Source organism: Brachyhypopomus gauderio, chromosome 2 (genome assembly GCF_052324685.1).
Source record: "Brachyhypopomus gauderio isolate BG-103 chromosome 2, BGAUD_0.2, whole genome shotgun sequence".
NCBI lineage: Eukaryota > Metazoa > Chordata > Actinopteri > Gymnotiformes > Hypopomidae > Brachyhypopomus > Brachyhypopomus gauderio.
In genome coordinates this window covers 45,156,137-45,175,211 of record NC_135212.1, presented here as the reverse complement: position 1 = coordinate 45,175,211, position 19,075 = coordinate 45,156,137, and the positions used below count along the sequence as shown (strand labels likewise).

General features: G+C 47.2%; 1 protein-coding gene across 1 annotated transcript in view; it reads right to left on the bottom strand.

The window, feature by feature from the left end:
- The window catches only part of ppp1r9ba (protein phosphatase 1, regulatory subunit 9Ba), a 36,932-nt gene extending 18,135 nt beyond the window's left edge, over positions 1-18,797 (bottom strand). Inside the window, exons 1-2 of the mRNA XM_076996871.1 lie at positions 18,642-18,797; positions 16,068-17,531 (exon numbers count right to left, since the gene is read on the bottom strand). Of these exons, the coding sequence (XP_076852986.1) occupies positions 16,068-17,474 (1,407 nt within the window). The 5' untranslated portion in view covers positions 17,475-17,531; positions 18,642-18,797. The remainder of the gene's footprint in view (positions 1-16,067; positions 17,532-18,641) is intronic.
- Positions 18,798-19,075: the final 278 nt, after the last annotated feature.

The window sequence follows — 19,075 nt, the reverse complement described above, 5'->3', positions numbered from 1 at the left end:
ACACTCCTAGCCCGGTTGCTATGGAGATCCCCTATATGAATAGACAGGTCATAATGCACACATGCAGACGCAGACGCAGACGCAGACGCAGACACACACACACACACACACACACACACACACACACACACACACACACACACACACACACACACACACACACACACACACACACACACACACACACACACACACACACACACACACACCAAGCTCAAAGGAGAGCCCCTAGGCATTTTAGGAGCATACAACAACTATTCTTAGCATGGTGGGTTTAGTCCATTAATTACAGTCTGTAATCACAAGCCTCTTGTAACTCTGGAAACAAAGAAGAAAAAGCATGCATGTGATTACACTGTAGGGTGGGCTGCTAGCGCTCACCCACACATAGAACAGAGAGAGAGAGAGAGAGAGAGAGAGAGAGAGAGAGAGAGAGAGAGAGAGAGAGAGAGAGAGAGAGAGAGAGAGAGAGAGAGAGATGGCAAGGGAGAGAAAGGGAGAGAGACAGAGAGGGAGAGAGAGGGAGAGCGAGAGAGAGAGAGAGGGAGAGAGATGGCAAGAGAGAGAGAACATGCATGAAAAGAAAAATGAAAAGGGAAAGAGAGAAGGAACAAAGGGGAGCGAAAAAAAAGAGAGGGAAAGAGTGCTGGATGTGCTTAGACACCTATTACCTCTCTATTCATTCTCTATAACTATAATCATATACGCAATATCTCAGAAATGCCTTCGGTGTGTTCACAAACACCTCCCACTTCACCGTTGGCTGTATCACAGATTCAGGATGCTGATTCAAATCTGTGTCTCTTGTATGCCTTTAAATACAGATAGTTCCTACCAGGAGGTGTTTGTGAGGTTATGGTTAAAGACATCGTCCCACTTCTTGAATCAGAACAAGCTGCTAAGTGAAGTGAGGCCTTGCTCTTTCTCAAGATCATATGGGCTGTGACCAAAGAAGAAACAGGAAGCCAGCTACCACAACAGGAAGTTGTGGATTATGATCAGCGTTATGTTCAACGGGAAACTACACAACGGCTACGTCTGTACGAGTCACAGAGAGTGAAGCAAAAATTAGAACAGACAACAAATAGAAATTCACATACACGAGAAGTGCTTCTGGATAAGATTTCAAACATACAACATGCATTCAATGTATTCTGTAGTGTTGATCACTATAGTCAGAGGACACTCATGAATACTCACAGGAAACAGATTTTGTAATGTATTTAGCATTCTACACTGTCTCCTCAGTCTTGACAGTCATGGCTTTGCAGAGCAAAAATAAAACACTTCAGAGAGAGGGAGGGCTGCTTACCTCTGTGAGAGATGCAGAGGAAAACTGGCAATATAGTCAATGTTTATGGTGTTTGGATATGAAAAGAAATACACAATGTCACTAAAGTGTAGATCTGTGCACACACGCATACACACACACACGCATGCACACATATACACCCACATACACACAAACACACCCACACACACACACTTTCACTCTCGCACACAAACACACGTGCACGCACACACAAACATGTAACATAATTGTGTCACAGTGCTGATAAGCATGGTCTGCTGCTCCATAGTGGCAGGTTGGCAGGAATAAACAATAGCTGACATAGTCACCGTTAGACTACAGGGGACACACAGACACACAGACACACAGACACACACACACACACACACACACACACACACACACACACAACCCCACACACACACACAACCCCCCCTACACACACACACACACACACACACACACACAACCCCCCTACACACACACACACACACACACACACACACACACACACACACACACACACACACACACACACACACACACAAGGAATAGGATCTCTCTATTTAATGACTAATGATGGATAAACCAGCAGGAGACAGAGTAATGAAACCACAGAGATGATGCCAATATCCTTAAAACTGAAAAAAAAAAACATACCTTCATCTTTCAAAAAGGTGAAAAAACAGACGTTGTTTGTAGTGTTTAAAGTACTTAAAGTGTTTATCCTATTTAGGAATGGCACAGCATGGCCAGAGGGAACAGAGAGTGACTTTATCTACCACTGACCAATCCAAGCTACACTGACCCCAACAAGCTACATCCCCGAGAACCCAAAACAGAACCCATCCAAACAAACATCCATCTTCGTTCACTTCATAGCAGACACTTCACAGCACTAAACTACAACAGCTCAGTGTGGATTTCTAGCCAACCTCTGGCCGTTTTCTTGAATAACTGCTGTAATAATCTGAAACTAAAGTAGTCTGCACAAACACATAAAGACACATAAAAAGACACAACCGTTCTAGTATTCTAGCATAGAACAGTGCTGTAGGGATATTTTAACACTGATGACATCATTCATCTAGTGGGGTCATACAGAATCTTTGTTAACAGTGAGCTGATGAAGCCTTCAGTGCAGACAAAGATACCTGATGCAGGTATCATTTCCTGTAGCCAGAATGGAGTCAGATGTGGGTTCTCCACCCTCACATGTGGGTTCTCCACCCTCCTGCTGCCTCTCACCTCCCCACTCGCCTCCATTCATCAACACCTCCCTCCTCTCCTCCATCACCACTCCAACACTGCACCGCCTTTCGTCCTTCGTCCTCTTTCGCCCCCTCCCCTTCTTGTCTTCCTCGCTCAGCCTCGGTCATCACAAGCCACTCCCACAGGGCACATCGTCCGAAGCAGAGCTGTGAGAACCGGGCCAGCCCGAGGGCCAGCAGAGCCCGCTTCCTCTCGACTCTTCCCCCTGAGTAAAATCACCCTCAGATATGCACCGCCACAGCCAATAACGTCAATGGACAGCAGAAGCCTGAACCCTGTGACCCACTCAGACGTGAAGACCCACGCTGGCACCCAGGCACTGGAGGCAATGAGCCATAACGTTGTAATCTGCCTGGATGTGGTGGCTAATCTGTGTGAAGATCTAGGCTTACATGCATTAAAGAACTTCATACGTTTGCTCCCCCTGATCTGACTGGATGATGACTGCATTTAACATTTGATTAGACAAGATGTAGTTAATAGTTATAAGGAAGTTAAATGGTAATCTGTGTGATGAGTGATTGCATAAGATCATGTGTTTCCAAAAACTAGATGCTGATTTTGACAGATTCTGCATTTAGAGCTAGTGATCTAGTATTTTCTTCTCATACGTCTTCCCAGAAGGATGCTGGAACTACTATGGCAGTGGCTTCCGTCACTCTTGTGGGCCCATGCTCATACTGAAACAGGTCTACACCAGGCCCAGGCTGCCAGCCACACCACCACGGTATATCTTCGACTAGCTCTACCTTTGCTATTGATCTGCAGGAAAATCTAACCTACTCAATATGTAGCTTCTTTAGTTTCAAACGTGCGTTCACTCAGACTGAGTAATGTGGTGTAGGCTGTGATTCAGCATGGTCCGTTCCACACATCTCCCACAGAACGGCCCACCGCACCACCAACACGGTAACGTCCAGCCAGCTGCAGCACGGCAACGTCCAGCCGACGCTCCCCCAGGGCACCAACACACCCAGCACATAACAGCACAAAGCTTATTTCAGAGTCCAATATAAAAGCACACAGAGGACTGGGGCTTGGTGTGTTTTGTGTGTGCGCGTGTGTGTGTGTGAGAGTGTGTGCCTGGGGGGGGGTTCTTTATTACATGTCTGTTAAAAGAAACACATCCACAACAATTGGCTGCATGAATTAATTATGGAGGAGTAGTATGCTGTTTCCGGGTTAACACCTCCCAGCCCCCCCCCAAACCCCCACTCCTCCCCCCCACACCTCCCTACTCCTCCCCCTCCTACCCCCCACACCTCCCCACTCCTCCCCCTCCTACCCCCCACACCTCCCCACTCGTCCCCCTCCTACCCCCCACACCTCCCCACTCCTCCCCCTCCTACCCCCCACACTTCCCCACTCCTCCCCCTCCTACTCCCACACCTCCCTACTCGTCCCCCGGGCCACACCTGCCCTTCCTTACCAAACAGCGGTTAGCCCTCATGATGGCCGAGTTAAACAAAAGGGGAAGTGATTAGGGTGATGGGGACAGAGGGAGAGGGCAGTTGTACATTAAAAGCATAAGCATGCGAGCTCTAACACCAGTCTGTATTCTCCTCTAATACCAGTCTGTATCCTCTTCTAACAGGCAGTCTGTATTCTCCTCTAATACCAGTCTGTATCCTCCTCTAACACCAGTCTGTATCCTCCTCTATCACCAGTCTGTATCCTCATCTAACACCAGTGTGTATCCTCCTCTAACACCAGTCTGTATCCTCCTCTAACACCAGTCTGTATCCTCCTCTAACACCAGTCTGTATCCTCCTCTAACACCAGTCTGTATCCTCCTCTAACACCAGTCTGTATCCTCCTCTAACACCAGTGTGTATCCTCCTCTAACACCAGTGTGTATCCTCCTCTAACACCAGTCTGTATCCTCTTCTAACAGGCAGTCTGTATTCTCATCTAACACCATTGTGTATCCTCATCTAACACCATTGTGTATCCTCCTCTAACACCAGTGTGTATCCTCCTCTAACACCAGTCTGTATCCTCTTCTAACAGGCAGTCTGTATTCTCCTCTAACACCAGTCTGTATCCTGCTCTAACACCAGTCTGTATTCTCCTCTAACACCAGTCTGTATTCTCCTCTAACACCAGTCTGTATCCTCCTCTAACACCAGTCTGTATTCTCCTCTAACACCAGTCTGTATTCTCCTCTAACACCAGTCTGTATCCTCCTCTAACACCAGTCTGTATTCTCCTCTAACACCAGTCTGTATTCTCCTCTAACACCAGTGTGTATCCTCCTCTAACACCAGTCTGTATTCTCCTCTAACACCAGTCTGTGTCCTCCTCTAACACCAGTCTGTATCCTCTTCTAACAGGCAGTCTGTATTCTCCTCTAACACCAGTCTGTATCCTCCTCTAACACCAGTGTGTATCCTCCTCTAACACCAATGTGTATCCTCCTCTAACACCAGTCTGTATTCTCCTCTAACACCAGTCTGTATCATCCTCTAACACCAGTCTGTATCCTCTTCTAACAGGCAGTCTGTATTCTCCTCTAACCCCAGTCTGTATCCTCCTCTAACACCAGTGTGTATCCTCCTCTAACACCAGTCTGTATTCTCCTCTAACACCAGTCTGTATTCTCCTCTAACACCAGTCTGTATCCTCCTCTAACACCAGTTTGTATCCTCCTCTAACACCAGTCTGTATTCTCCTCTAACACCAGTCTGTATTCTCCTCTAACACCAGTCTGTGTCCTCCTCCCTCCTCTAACACCAGTCTGTATCCTCCTCTAACACCAGTGTGTATCCTCCTCTAACACCAGTGTGTATCCTCTTCTAACAGGCAGTCTGTATTCTCCTCTAACACCAGTCTGTATCCTCCTCTAACACCAGTGTGTATCCTCCTCTAACACCAGTCTGTATTCTCCTCTAACACCAGTCTGTATTCTCCTCTAACACCAGTCTGTATCCTCCTCTAACACCAGTCTGTATCCTCTTCTAACAGGCAGTCTGTATCCTCTTCTAACACCAGTCTGTATCCTCCTCTAACACCAGTCTGTATCCTCCTCTAACACCAGTCTGTATCCTCTTCTAACAGGCAGTCTGTATTCTACTCTAACACCAGTCTGTATCCTCCTCTAACACCAGTGTGTATTCTCCTCTAACACCAGTCTGTATCCTCCTCTAACACCAGTCTGTATCCTCCTCTAACACCAGTGTGTATTCTCCTCTAACACCAGTCTGTATCCTCCTCTAACACCGGTCTGTATCCTCTTCTAAGTCTGTATCCTCGGTTTATGTTGCACATATGCATTCTCACGGCCATAACTAGCTATGATGACACTGAGGTCTGGTGGTTTCAGAATCATTTCACCCCTACATCTGTAATTATCTCATATAACTGAATATGGAAACAGTGCCATTCCGACATTTTGGTGAAGTACTTAGGAGTATCCTAAGCCACATAAAAAATTGCATTCCAAAACCTGTAATTGTCATGTATTTGTCATTCATACTTAAGTGGTAAACTAGAACTGCCCAAAGGCACATGACATTTTTACTCTCATCATTGCCAGTATAATCAAATCATGAATTGTAAGCGACAATGTGTTAAAATCCATGAACATAAAAGATTTTTGTTCATACATCTACAGCCGATAAACATCACAACCGAAGCTGTACATCTGTGTAGTGTAGCTCTGTTTATATTTTCACCTGGAATTGTAAATTGATTCATACATTGATAATGTATTTATTAAAGTTAAACAACAAATTATTTAAACGTTAAATAATTAACTAAATAAAACCTAGTGTGATTATAGTTATAGTAATGCAATAACAGTTTGCATAGAAGCGCAATAACAATAATGTAACAACTAGTAATAGTTGTGTAAACAGAAAAAAAAAGTGTAAACAGAAATACACCGGTCTATATAATTTTGCGTTCAATGTTCAGATGGTGAAAGGTAAAGGATGGAGGATGTGGTTTGAAGAATTTAACCGACATTTTGGATATAATGAAGAGTAACTGTGAGTAGAGAGCAGGAGAGTAGGCCTACTCAGGTTCAGTAGTGTGGTTCAGTACGTGACGTTTCTCCCGTATGGACCTCACTAAACTCCTGAGCCTGCAGCTGGACCTGTGTGCACTCTTGTTGTGTCACGTGTGCTGTACACTGTAGGTGTACAGACACAAAGAGACTCACAGGGGCAAGCAGGCTGTTCCACTGGGGGCAAGAAAGGTCATGGAGGGGCAACACGAAGACAGGAGTAGGTGGAAGAGACTGGAGGGAGAGACTGGAGAGAGAGACTGGGAGACTGGAGGGAGAGACTGCGAGACTGGAGAGAGAGACTGGGAGACTGGAGAGAGAGACTGGGAGACTGGAGAGAGAGACTGGGAGACTGGAGGGAGAGACTGGGAGACTGGAGGGAGAGACTGGGAGACTGGAGGGAGAGATTGGGAGACTTGAGGGAGAGACTGGGAGACTGGAGAGAGAGACTGCGAGACTGGAGAGAGAGACTGGGAGACTGGAGGGAGAGACTGGGAGACTTGAGGGAGAGACTGGGAGACTGGAGAGAGAGACTGCGAGACTGGAGAGAGAGACTGGGAGACTGGAGAGAGAGACTGGGAGACTGGAGAGAGAGACTGGGAGACTGGAGGGAGAGACTGGGAGACTGGAGGGAGAGACTGGGAGACTGGAGGGAGAGATTGGGAGACTGGAGGGAGAGACTGGGAGACTGGAGGGAGAGACTGGGAGACTGGAGGGAGAGACTGGGAGACTGGAGAGAGAGACTGGGAGACTGGAGGGAGAGACTGGGAGACTGGAGGGAGAGACTGGGAGACTGGAGGGAGAGATTGGGAGACTTGAGGGAGAGACTGGGAGACTGGAGAGAGAGACTGCGAGACTGGAGAGAGAGACTGGGAGACTGGAGGGAGAGACTGGGAGACTTGAGGGAGAGACTGGGAGACTGGAGAGAGAGACTGCGAGACTGGAGAGAGAGACTGGGAGACTGGAGAGAGAGACTGGGAGACTGGAGAGAGAGACTGGGAGACTGGAGGGAGAGACTGGGAGACTGGAGGGAGAGACTGGGAGACTGGAGGGAGAGATTGGGAGACTGGAGGGAGAGACTGGGAGACTGGAGGGAGAGACTGGGAGACTGGAGGGAGAGACTGGGAGACTGGAGAGAGAGACTGGGAGACTGGAGGGAGAGACTGGGAGACTGGAGGGAGAGACTGGGAGACTTGAGGGAGAGACTGGGAGACTGGAGAGAGAGACTGGGAGACTGGAGGGAGAGACTGGGAGACTGGAGGGAGAGACTGGGAGACTGGAGGGAGAGATTGGGAGACTGGAGGGAGAGACTGGGAGACTGGAGGGAGAGACTGGGAGACTGGAGGGAGAGACTGGGAGACTGGAGAGAGAGACTGGGAGACTGGAGGGAGAGATTGGGAGACTGGGGCTAATAACTCAGAATGGGGAGATATATTTAGAAGCACAAGATTACAGTGACCATATCTGCAAGGGGGCGTAGTGGAGGCGTAAGAGAGAGTGAAAGAGAGAGTGTGCAGTGGAAAGGGCATCAGAGGAGGGGAAGTGTGTGAGAACAGAGGCTACAGTGTGCTTACTGTCTTTAATGGGGGTGGGGTCAAAGGGTGCCTTTCCACCCTAGAACAGCATGAGCCAAGGCAAGAAAGAGCAAGCTGTCAGAGAGCATGGCTTAAAGCATTTAGAGAACAAGTATAAAACCAAGAGCCAGTCCAGCCCATGCAACAGCCAAACTGCCCTTAGCATTCAGCTACACCCAGAAGGATCTCATGGGGAACAGAGCTAGTAGCTTGGCTGTCAATTACATGACACAATAATCTAAGAGAACAAAGAGAACGATGTAGTCTGGTTGAGTAGGCACCCCATTACGAAGATAAATCTTTGTCTGGGAAAAACGTTCCTGGTTTTGCATTTTTACCATCATGTAAAGTGAAAGCAAGCAGGTCAGAGTTGCTGAGTGGGTGGCATCCCATAACTTCCTGTTTCTGTCTCAATGTGTGTTTGTGTGTGTCTGACCTTCACAACAACGGTATCTTGCCAGCCCTTACCAAATCTCTTGTGTGAAAGAACAACAGCTAGCAGTGCAGCTAAAACACGAGTGATAACCTCAAAACTAGTGCGGCTGCCCTGCGGATGTGTGGCTCCCCGGCCATACAAGTGCGCTTTATGCATAAGAACCCTCCATCAAAGTGGACTATGAGGCAAAAACAATTAAGCATGATTCAGGTTTGGTTGTGCTAGGCAGATGAGATTAGAGACTCCAGACAGTGAACAGAAGAATCACTCCGACGCTTCTGGCAAGTTGTGTCCAATGCATTAGGACAGCAGCCAATGACAATGCAAAAATTTTGACTGGCATGTGTGCGTCGCCTGGCTCTTTACATGCTTATATAACAGCAAGGAGAGAGAGAGAGAGAGAGAGAGAGAGAGAGAGAGAGAGAGAGAGAGAGAGAGAGAGAGAGAGAGAGAGAGAGAGAGAGAGAGAGAGAGAACTCACACATTCATACATTTGTTTCACTGTGTCTGTCCTCTGCTGGTGACCTTGGGACACTTGGCATTAAGTTCACAACTGTTTCCATTTCAGCAGAAGGAAAATGATCAAAAGCTGCTCTGAAGGAATAAAGAAATCCACCATCCCACTCTGGGTTATGTTCATCCCAGTGAAGTTGCTCATTTTGCCAACTTTGCATGAAAACAATGTGCTCATGCCAAAGGCCTAGTTATGGACAATGTACCTTAGTTCTTATGCTGCACTGACAAACCAATTCAGTTTAGTTAAATTATATTTTGTAGCACTTTTTTATGGCCAATATGGTCACAAAGCAGCTTTGTCAAGGCCTGAATGTTCCCAGAGAGCAAGCCAGATCCAACAGTTAAAAACAGACCCACAAGGGTAATGTACACATGCTCAATGAAATAATACAATGGGAGTTTAGCACACACAAAAACGCTCAAAAATACACTATCATCTCCAGTACCTTCAAACATTATTTTGGCAGCCTGAATATGGAAACACATAAAATATTTTATAAAGATGGCTCATTTAGTTCGTAGACTCACAAAACCCACTGTAATGAAGAAACAGAATTAGCCAATGGACTGTATAAAATATAAAGTAATGCAAAGATGCACATGTTTATTGCATTACAGAGAACCCTGTAATGGCAGGCAGACAAAAAATAAATGGGCCGATGTAACAGCACAATGTAAAACACACACATGCGCATATGGTGGAAATCAAAAGGGCATCTTTGGAAGGAAGTGCGTCTTCCGCCCAGATCAAACTCCACGATGATGCCAGCATTGTGGACGAGCACCGCAGCACAGGATGGGGTCCAGCAAGATCACAGGAGGATGGGAGTGGGCCGCTAAGATCTGAGGTCTCGTACCTAATCAACCTCTCCTTACAAAACCCGAAGTCATCACACACATGCACACACAGCACCTTGGAAGCCGTTTGTATTCAGCCATCACACCAGATGCAGCTGTCATGCTCCGAAAGCCATCGCACGGTTCGGTAAAATGAACTGGAGTTCTCTCGCACTTCAGAGATAAAAGATGCTGTTAAAGCCTAGAGAGAACGCACGCTGCAGCAAAATTCTTGGCACGGTGTGGTATTTCTCCGTCACTTCCTGTAAAAGACCAAAGTTGAACTGTGTCGCTCCCAGTGCCCTTGCTAAACATCCATGTGAGGAAGACAGCAAAAAATGTGTAGGGACCTTATCAGAAGAGGGAGATAAGAGAAGGAGCCTGTGGTCTGGTGGCTGCCATGTCTTCCTGCCTGTAGCCATCATCTATTTCTTCTGTGACCTTCTTTTATATCTCCTCACTCCATAATTGACAAGAGAAAAAAAAAACACATGGGCTGAATCTGGACACCAGAGGAACCACGTCAGGGTACCGAGGCCACATTTGAAAACGCAGCGGTGTAACCAACACAAATGACACAAGGTAATTCAATTCCAGGCATGTCAATCAACCCTTTCAGCCCACATGCCAAATGAAATTAGGGTATAAAAAGTCAAATGATGGCAAATGATGAAAATGTTGAGAAATATGATTCACATAACACAACAATTTCTTGTTGCAATATAAACATAACTCTTAAGTACCAAGACTTATGAAGTACCAAATAAGTCTGCTGCAGTGTTCTTAATAATTCTGATTTGCACTTACAAATAGCAACACAAGAGGATGCAAAATAGGCTCTGTGAGACCTCCAGTCCTCTAGTCATACAATCACACACAACTGGAAATGTGAGAAAGATAAATCACGCTCTGAAGGGCTAGTGCAGTGGTCATTAGACCTGCAGCCTTTTAGCGGATCAGACACGACCATCTAAAATAGCGGCTCAAACACAGAGAGAGAGAGAAAATTAAAAACAGTTAAGATTTCATTAAAAAAGGTCTTTGGTAAAGTGTCCAGCACTTGCAAGCAAGCAAGGACGTCTGGTTGTCAGTGACTAAGACTAAAGCCATTTAGAGTAAACCACATAACACATTAATTCATTTTACCTGCTCTTTCGTAAGGATAACAGCTATAGTTTGTGCTTCTGAAGTCAGCCACTTATTAAAAGGTTGGACAGAGCTATTTATCAAAATATGGTCATATATCAATCAATGGTAACACCTGAAACTACCCAGGCCTACAAAACTAAGATAGTCAATCCTCAGTGTTGTTTTGTCCAATAATTCATCTAACATTTAGGACTCTAAAATGCTCCCCATCTATCACTACTCAAAGCCAAAGTCTCTAACTAGGTTCAACACTCCCATAGATATGAAGCAAACGCGTTGGCTAGCAAGATATGCGTAGTCATCTCCACCACAAACGGCACTGCTAACTGCTGAGCCAAAACTGACACAGTGCTGAAGCATGATGCTACCCATCAGCTCAAGCCTACCAAGCCAAGTCGAAAAAATGTGTATGTATGCGAAGGTTTCGGTGGTTTTGATCTTGACAGCACTTCTGTGGAAAAAGAGGTCACTGATTCAATGGGCATGACTCTTCTGCCCTTGATGGCTTCAGGCTGAGGCCAGATCAGGACACCATTGAGAGGTCTGTAGTCGAGGCTGGAGCCAGACTGCCCAGTTCTCACGAAAGCGCTGAGATCATTACTGGGCTCCCTCATTTGTTCCACTGCAAAACACACATGTTCTTTTCCTCAAATGGCGGGCACTGAGATTTCACTAGTGGCTAGTGTCACACACTCTGCTAAACATTCACACTGGGATAAAATAAGAAAGAAAAAGCAACCCAGGAAGAGTGAAACGAGAATGAAAAAAGTGAGTTTCTCATTACAAGTGAGAAACATAATGAAAAAACTAATTTTGAACCGTAACGCTCATGACTAAGTGTGACTCAGTTTGAGGTAGAGATGGAAAGGAAATTCTCCCACATTTATTTCACTGCTTTACTGACATAACTGCACTTCACAGTTTAAAATTTCAGAGGCGTCTATGTAATCTTTATACATACTAAGGAAATGCAGAGTAAAGTTCAGAGTGAAAGATAACCACAAATAATTTCAATAATTGCAACACTAACCTTATTTCAATTTACATACGATTATTCACGCTACATCACTTCGATATGATGTTCTGTAATGTGAATTATTCCATGTATGCAGTATGCTACAATGTAAAATACAAAACCTCAGAAAGCAAAAAAAAAAAACCATCTTACAAGATCTGACCATTTCTGCGGTGCATGGCGTGGTTATGCAGCATCTGAAGATCAGCAGGGTTACTGGGCTGGTGTCTTCAGGGTTAAGGTACATGGGGCATTTGGCCTTCACTCCCTCAAAAAGACTGCAGAACAGTTCTGACAACAATCAGTGAACATCCTGCTGACAAAACCAGTCTAGTAAAAATATAGTGCATTTGCGTCTCCATATTCCAGAAGATAATCTGAGATTGGAAATAACTGCAGTTACTCGTACACACAATCACAAGACCATTACTACACAAGCCACTCTAATTCAGTGTTCTACTCAGGGTCAATCGGGACGTTCCTGAACCTGCATGTGTAGCACAGACTAAGGCTTTCTCTCATGATTAAATGTGTGCTATTTTTAACAGTAGGTATGCTCTTAATCTGTTTACAGGATGCAGCGTTTGTGCACACCTGCCATCTGATGGCATGCTGAAGAGAAGGGTTCACACGTGTGTGTGAACATTACCTTTGCCAGACAAAGACTCCATTACATTACATTACAAAGTTTAGAAGACGCTACATATTCATGTTACATTACACTGCCTACAGGTTAAACGTTGGCACTCGAGCAGTAACAGAGCTACTACTTAACACCAATCACTTGCTCCCACTTTCCCTTATATAACACCAGAATTGAGTCACAACAGGACAACTGTCACTCATATATAACACAGAATAAAGAATTGCCTGTAGCTGTTGTCGCTTGTGTGAAGAATGTGACACTAGCAGTAATATTAGTGAGTGCTACATACCAATGGAAGCTCACACAAACTCATTGAATCTCGGCCCGGTAGAACTAAATCTTATGCACAGACACAGATTCTAGAGTCTCAGGAGTCATCATCAGGCCCTTTATCTGTACACTCTCAGAAATGTGAGGTACATCTCCTGCCCCATTACAAGTCCATCCTCCAGACTGTCCAGCCTGCCAGCTACAGAATCAGACTCCTCTACCTCGGCCCCTCGCCTTAAACCGAACAGCCGGACAAAAAAAGCGTCGCTCTGTTCTCAGACCTGTGCAGAAAGCTCGCCTTCCAGCAGAGCTGCTAAGCTAGCTCCTTCCCTTTGCCAGTCAGAGCTTTTCCTGTCTTTGAGAGGGATCGCCCAGGGCTGGGTGTAATCAGGAAGCAGTTAAAAGGGAACTTGGCCCCTGAGCTGAGCACACAGGCAAGAACTCCGCACGGACACGTTCGAGGCAGCAAACGCGCAAACCACAAGTACCAACGGGGCAGAGAGCACGCCAGCTCCCTCCCTCTCGTCCTCGTCCGTGCGGGACATGTCTGCAGTGGTTCTGCGGGGCTGTGGAGGTGTTTTCTCGGAGAGGCAGGCCCACAATCCTGCTGCTCTTTACAGCTGGGAGATAAGAGCTCACAGATGAGCCTGGGACAGAGCACAATACCAGAGGGACGGAGGAGAAGCCAACCGGCAGCTCTAATGAAAGACAGAGGGCACCAAACGATAGAACCACTGGAAGATGGCCGTTCAACTTTCTCATTTGTCTCTCGAAACTCGTGGTTATGACGTGTGTAGTGAAAGCAGGTCTTAGCTCAGCGTGTGAACAGGGATCTGGTACCCTTTAATTATTCTGTGACGTGACATGAAAGTCACAAGGAGAACTGCGGGTGTGTAGATGGCCCACAGTGAACAGCCTTTGGAGAGTAGTGCCCCTGTCAGTGGGATTCCTGGAGGTGCGTTTGCAGTGGCACATTCACTGTGCACCCAGTAAAGCCGCCTGCTTCCAGGCTATGAGTCTCTGTGCCATTCACACAGCCCCGGGCACAAGACTCAGCCCAACACACGTCAACAGCAGAATGCCAGCACTGATGTATCCATGGAAATAGCCTAACAGTCCATGAAAGGAGCAGACCACAACATTAGCATCCCTACCAACTTTCTCCACAATAACACGAGATGTGACCGGAGGATCCTCGAGCATTTAACTGACCCATGTATTTTCGTTTACAGAGAATTTCTGAAATGATTATGAAGCAAGAAGTCCTCTGGCACACGCATCAAACAAGTTATCTACACATTGCAATATCACATTTCGCAGCGTGGTCTTAAGCAGCCTGTGCCTGCAACGCTATGGGAACACACCTAGCAGGACCCAGTCTGAGCAGGACCCAGCAGGACCCAGTCTGAGCTCTGACAACGAAAAGAATCAGCAAATCAGGGCACTTGAGCTGCCTTCGGGGCACTTCAGTTGCCCCAGGGCACCATGGCACTGGCCTCAGACTGAGGATCTGAGACCGGCTTGCTGTTTCTGTTTCTGTGTGTAAGGCTTGGTCAGAATAGGACACACATTGTCAACACACACACGTGGATTTGTTTCATTTCCTTGGTCTGTAACTCTCAGTTTTCATGTGCCAACATTTTGAAGACTTTTGTAATGTCACTACAAATTACATATACAAATGCCATACATAAAAATCTCTTCATTGTGCTCCAACAATACAGAACATCATACCACAAACATTCTACACATGAGGCGGAATCCTCAACCCTCTCACGGTTACTCTGCCTTCCCAAACTGAACCCCTTTGTGCAATAGGGGTTTCACCCTCCAAAGGCAGCACTGGTCGTTTAGGCTATGCTGCCCTGCCATGGCTTGAAAACAGGCTGCACAAGTTGTGATTAGCAGTATCGGTGGTGAGCTAGCGAGGAGCTATTCATGACAAACCTCTGTGCACAGGTCTGACTGCTGCCCCAGGACACCACAAGAGCTCACTGCACTGTGACAGCTCAGTCATGGCACGCCCATTACACCGATGGGTGCGCTAATGCCAGATGCTACTGTACTGGTTTGACAGAAGTGCTAGCCAGAGAAGCATCCAGAGGCACAGGCCCCCGGGCACTCTGGGGCCAGGTTACACCCTGCCCTCTCCCACACCCTCTGAAAAGAGAGATATGAAACGATTACTTAAGACCGAGACTGTTCTTTTACAGAAAACAAAAGTGGATCTATTATTGGCTTCGACGATTTCATATCCTGTCACTGCGGTAAACTACTGGCAGAGGAAAAAAAGAGCTGAATCTTTTTGAGCACCCAGATGGCGGGGTTGTAGTCCTGGTAAGAGGGCACAGGGCGCAACCATGTGATCCTCAAAGGAAGCGGAGGAGGAAGCAGTGCTCTGGAACCCCAAGAAACAGGGCTGGTAGTAGCAGAGCTGGGCCACACAAACACATGCAGCTCACACCTGCCAGCTACAGACACCACATGCTGTCAGTCACTAATGGGCATATTGGCTCTGATGTACCTTATGTACAGGGCTGGTACAGGGCTGCTTTGGTGTACATTGCAGCAATGGAATTTTATCCACACACTGTCCTTTGAACCTTAAAACTGTCACAGACGGCACAGATGTTAACAACAATGTAGTTCATGTATGACACGGTTATGATGCAGGCTTAAAATACTAAATGACTGATACACAAAGCATTTGGGCTGATCTTGACAAAACTGTTTCAGCTCAGATTTCAACACACCATGGAACACCCTGGAAACGCCTCTGATGAATCAAGAAGCAGGAACACTAGTTTGAAATGCAGAAATATTTGCGATCAGTCAGCACAAAAATCTAGCATTAAATGTGAGCACAGATTTTCTGGTCTGCACAACTTATTACCTGAAAGTCTTTCCTGCTGGTTGATAGGCTGCACTGTGTGCTTTCATTAACCCAGAGGGTAAACTCCTACTATTACTATTACTACTATCAAATGAATCGCTGCAGTAAACCTTTGGTTAAAGTGTTCTTCGTTCAAGCTGTGATTTGGTTTCAGGCGCTCACCTTTATGGGCCCCGTGCTGAAGCGAATCTTCCGGCTGGGCGGAGTCTCGTCCTCGTTTGGCAGCCCCGGGATTTCTGTACAGCTGGACTCGGGTTCGTAGGCTTCGTCATCGTCTGCCTCCTCATCCTCGTCCAGCTGACTCCCGCCGGAATCCTCGCCGATGCCACTGTAGGCGCTGATGTCCACAAGGTCGGCCTCGGAGTAATCCTCCTTATGGGAGTCTTCCTCGGCTGCTTCCTCCCCTTGGAGGCAGGCGTCTCCCGAGGCTGACCTGCCCTCGTCCTTCTGCTTGACATCCTCACAGCCGCCGTCCGTGTCCCCGTTCTCCAGCGAGGCGTGGACCTCCGCGCGCACCAGCCTGCTGCCTGCATCCTGGCCACCAGGGCCGGAGGCGTCACATTCTCCTGGTTTGGGCTCCTCCGCCTCGTTGGGGTCAGAGGTCTCCCAAGGCTCCTTTGGCCACTCTTTCTCCAGCTCCGTAGGGGGACCGGATGAGGCGCCCACCGGTGGTTTGTTCCCGGGGGCATCGGCTTGGCAACCCGTCCTCCTGGGACTTCCCGGAGCAGCCTCCTGTCCATCAGGTTTCTCTTGGCTCCCCGCCTGGGGGAGAGTTCGCACCTTTTTGGGGATGAATTTCGAGCTGGCACCACCCACCCTCCCTGGGGTGGAACCAGCACCACGAGAGGGCAGCGGCGAGGTCGACGACGGCCGGCCGAAACTGTTGCGCAGCTCGGCCTTCTCGAAGACGGCGCTCAGCTGACTGACAGTAGGGGACACGGCCTCCGCAGGACCGGCCTCGGCGTCCAGCCTGTCCAGGGCCTCCGTGCTGCCGTTGAACCTTGCCACCACATCCAGACGGCTGTCCTGGAAGCCCGAGGCGCGTTCCTTCTTCAGCAAGATGCGGTTGGTGGCGGCCTGCTTCTCTTGCAAGGTGCGCTGCTCAAAGATCTTCCGTGTCTCCTGCAGCTTGGAGTAGCCGGTGGAGGGTCCGCGGATCGAACTGCCCTCGCCCCTGCCGTCGAAGCGGCTGACGCGCTCAGAGACGGTAGCGCCGAGCTTGAGCAGCGCGCTGTGGTCCACGTTCTCATTCAGGCTGCTCGCTCGGGGCAGGGACAGCCGCACAGCCTGGTCCTTCACCTTCAACGACTCCTCTTCGTCCCCGGGAGAGCCCATCTGCATGAACATGTTCTTGATGCGGTGGACGTTGGAACCGTACCGGCGGCCGCGACCCAGGACTCGCGATTTCCCCTCCTTGCTGTCCTCCCCGTTGGTGGTGCTGCCATCTTTGGCTGGCTGTAGGGCCTGGATTCCCGCCTCGTAAGCGTTTCGGTGCGGGGACGCGCTCCGTGATCCGATTGGTGCACCAGCATTGCTGTTGGCGCCGGATGGGGGTTCGGTCTTCATCATGGTTAATCAAACAGTAGTGGAGAGGAGCTTAAACGACATAGCCCCCTGCCTCACCCCCTGAGAGAACCCCCACCCACGGTGGCAGAGACATACAGGAGGCAGAAACAAACCAGGGGTCACTGTCAGTCACAACACTGAATATTTATATAAATAAAGAAATAATAGAAGAAATAAACTATAGAAACTATAGTGAGAACCTGAGCAACCTTTTACAAACACGAAAATTAGGATTTTCTCTAAGGTGTATGGCGAGTGTCAACATGCAATGACAAAAATCATTGCAAAAATTTAATGAAAACATTCAAAGAAAGCACGTACTTCTGAACTGCCCTCAAAATGGCACTTTTGTTATTCATAATTTTTATAGGCCATATACACCTACGTGCACCAGCTTTTTTGAGAGCTACCGACAGCTAACCACGCTGACACGCTTTACAGTCACAGCACCGGTTATGGTCCGTCTAATCCTTTTATAAATATTTTTTTTATTTTAGCAAATAAGCACAATATATGTTAATATTAAAAAAAAAACCATTTTATAAGCATTTTAAGACACTCACTGTGGAAATTAATAAATTTGTTGAGAATTCTAACGTGTCACACGTATAGGCTGCTACAAAATTTCCTACAATTGTGTTCAACTCAAACGCGGTGCGATTCCAAACGCTCTAATACGCGCGAGCGCCGTGATTACATTTGACTTCATTCAAAACGCGTCTGCACGATTCAATAACAGAATAATACGCGCCCGCTTACACACTGACATGGGAGGCTTTGTTATGAGCCAAGTCTGCTACTGATGCCACTTATTTGTCTAGGGAAGCTAAGGTTTTTCCACTTCGAAACGACATTCACTATCCGGTTATTCTTTCGTGCCCAAAATATAAGACTGCCACGACAAACATAGCAAAACGGAAATGTAATAACAATGATATACTGCACTAAACAGTGGCGGTGTGTGAGTGTCAGCTATCAAACAGCGGTTTGTCAAAGCACGACAGTAGGACCCAGCGGAACCGCCAGGCCCTGCCTGCCCGATGCCGAGGCTCGGTTACGTCGCTTCCTGCATCTTATGCCGTCCAAAATAACTGTTCTCTTTCTGAATCAAAGATGGCAAGGAAAATACACCAAATCACCGAAAAAACGTTTCACTCTGCAGGGCATTACCTTGTTTCTTGTGTTCATCAAAGGTTCGGCGCGTTAATCAAAGTAAACTCCGTCGCTTTGCGAGTCCATTGTGTCCACTATTGGTTTTGAGCCTCCTGATTTCCCCACGAGCGTACAGAAGTGACGCGCGTGCCCTGTCTCGAGCTCGCTCGTGCGGTGGCCGCTGCTTAGGCTCGCCCCCCCCCTCCCACATGGCAGCACTGCCTCCACCACAGATACACTCTTATTCCCGAGCAATAAGCGTTGGTCTCAACATTTACATTGAAGTATAGATAGATAGATAGATAGATAGATAGATAGATAGATAGATAGATAGATAGATAGATAGATAGATAGATAGATAGATAGATAGATAGATAGATAGATAGATAGATAGATAGATAGATAGATAGATAGATAGATAGATAATATCAATAATGCAACAAGAAAATAAT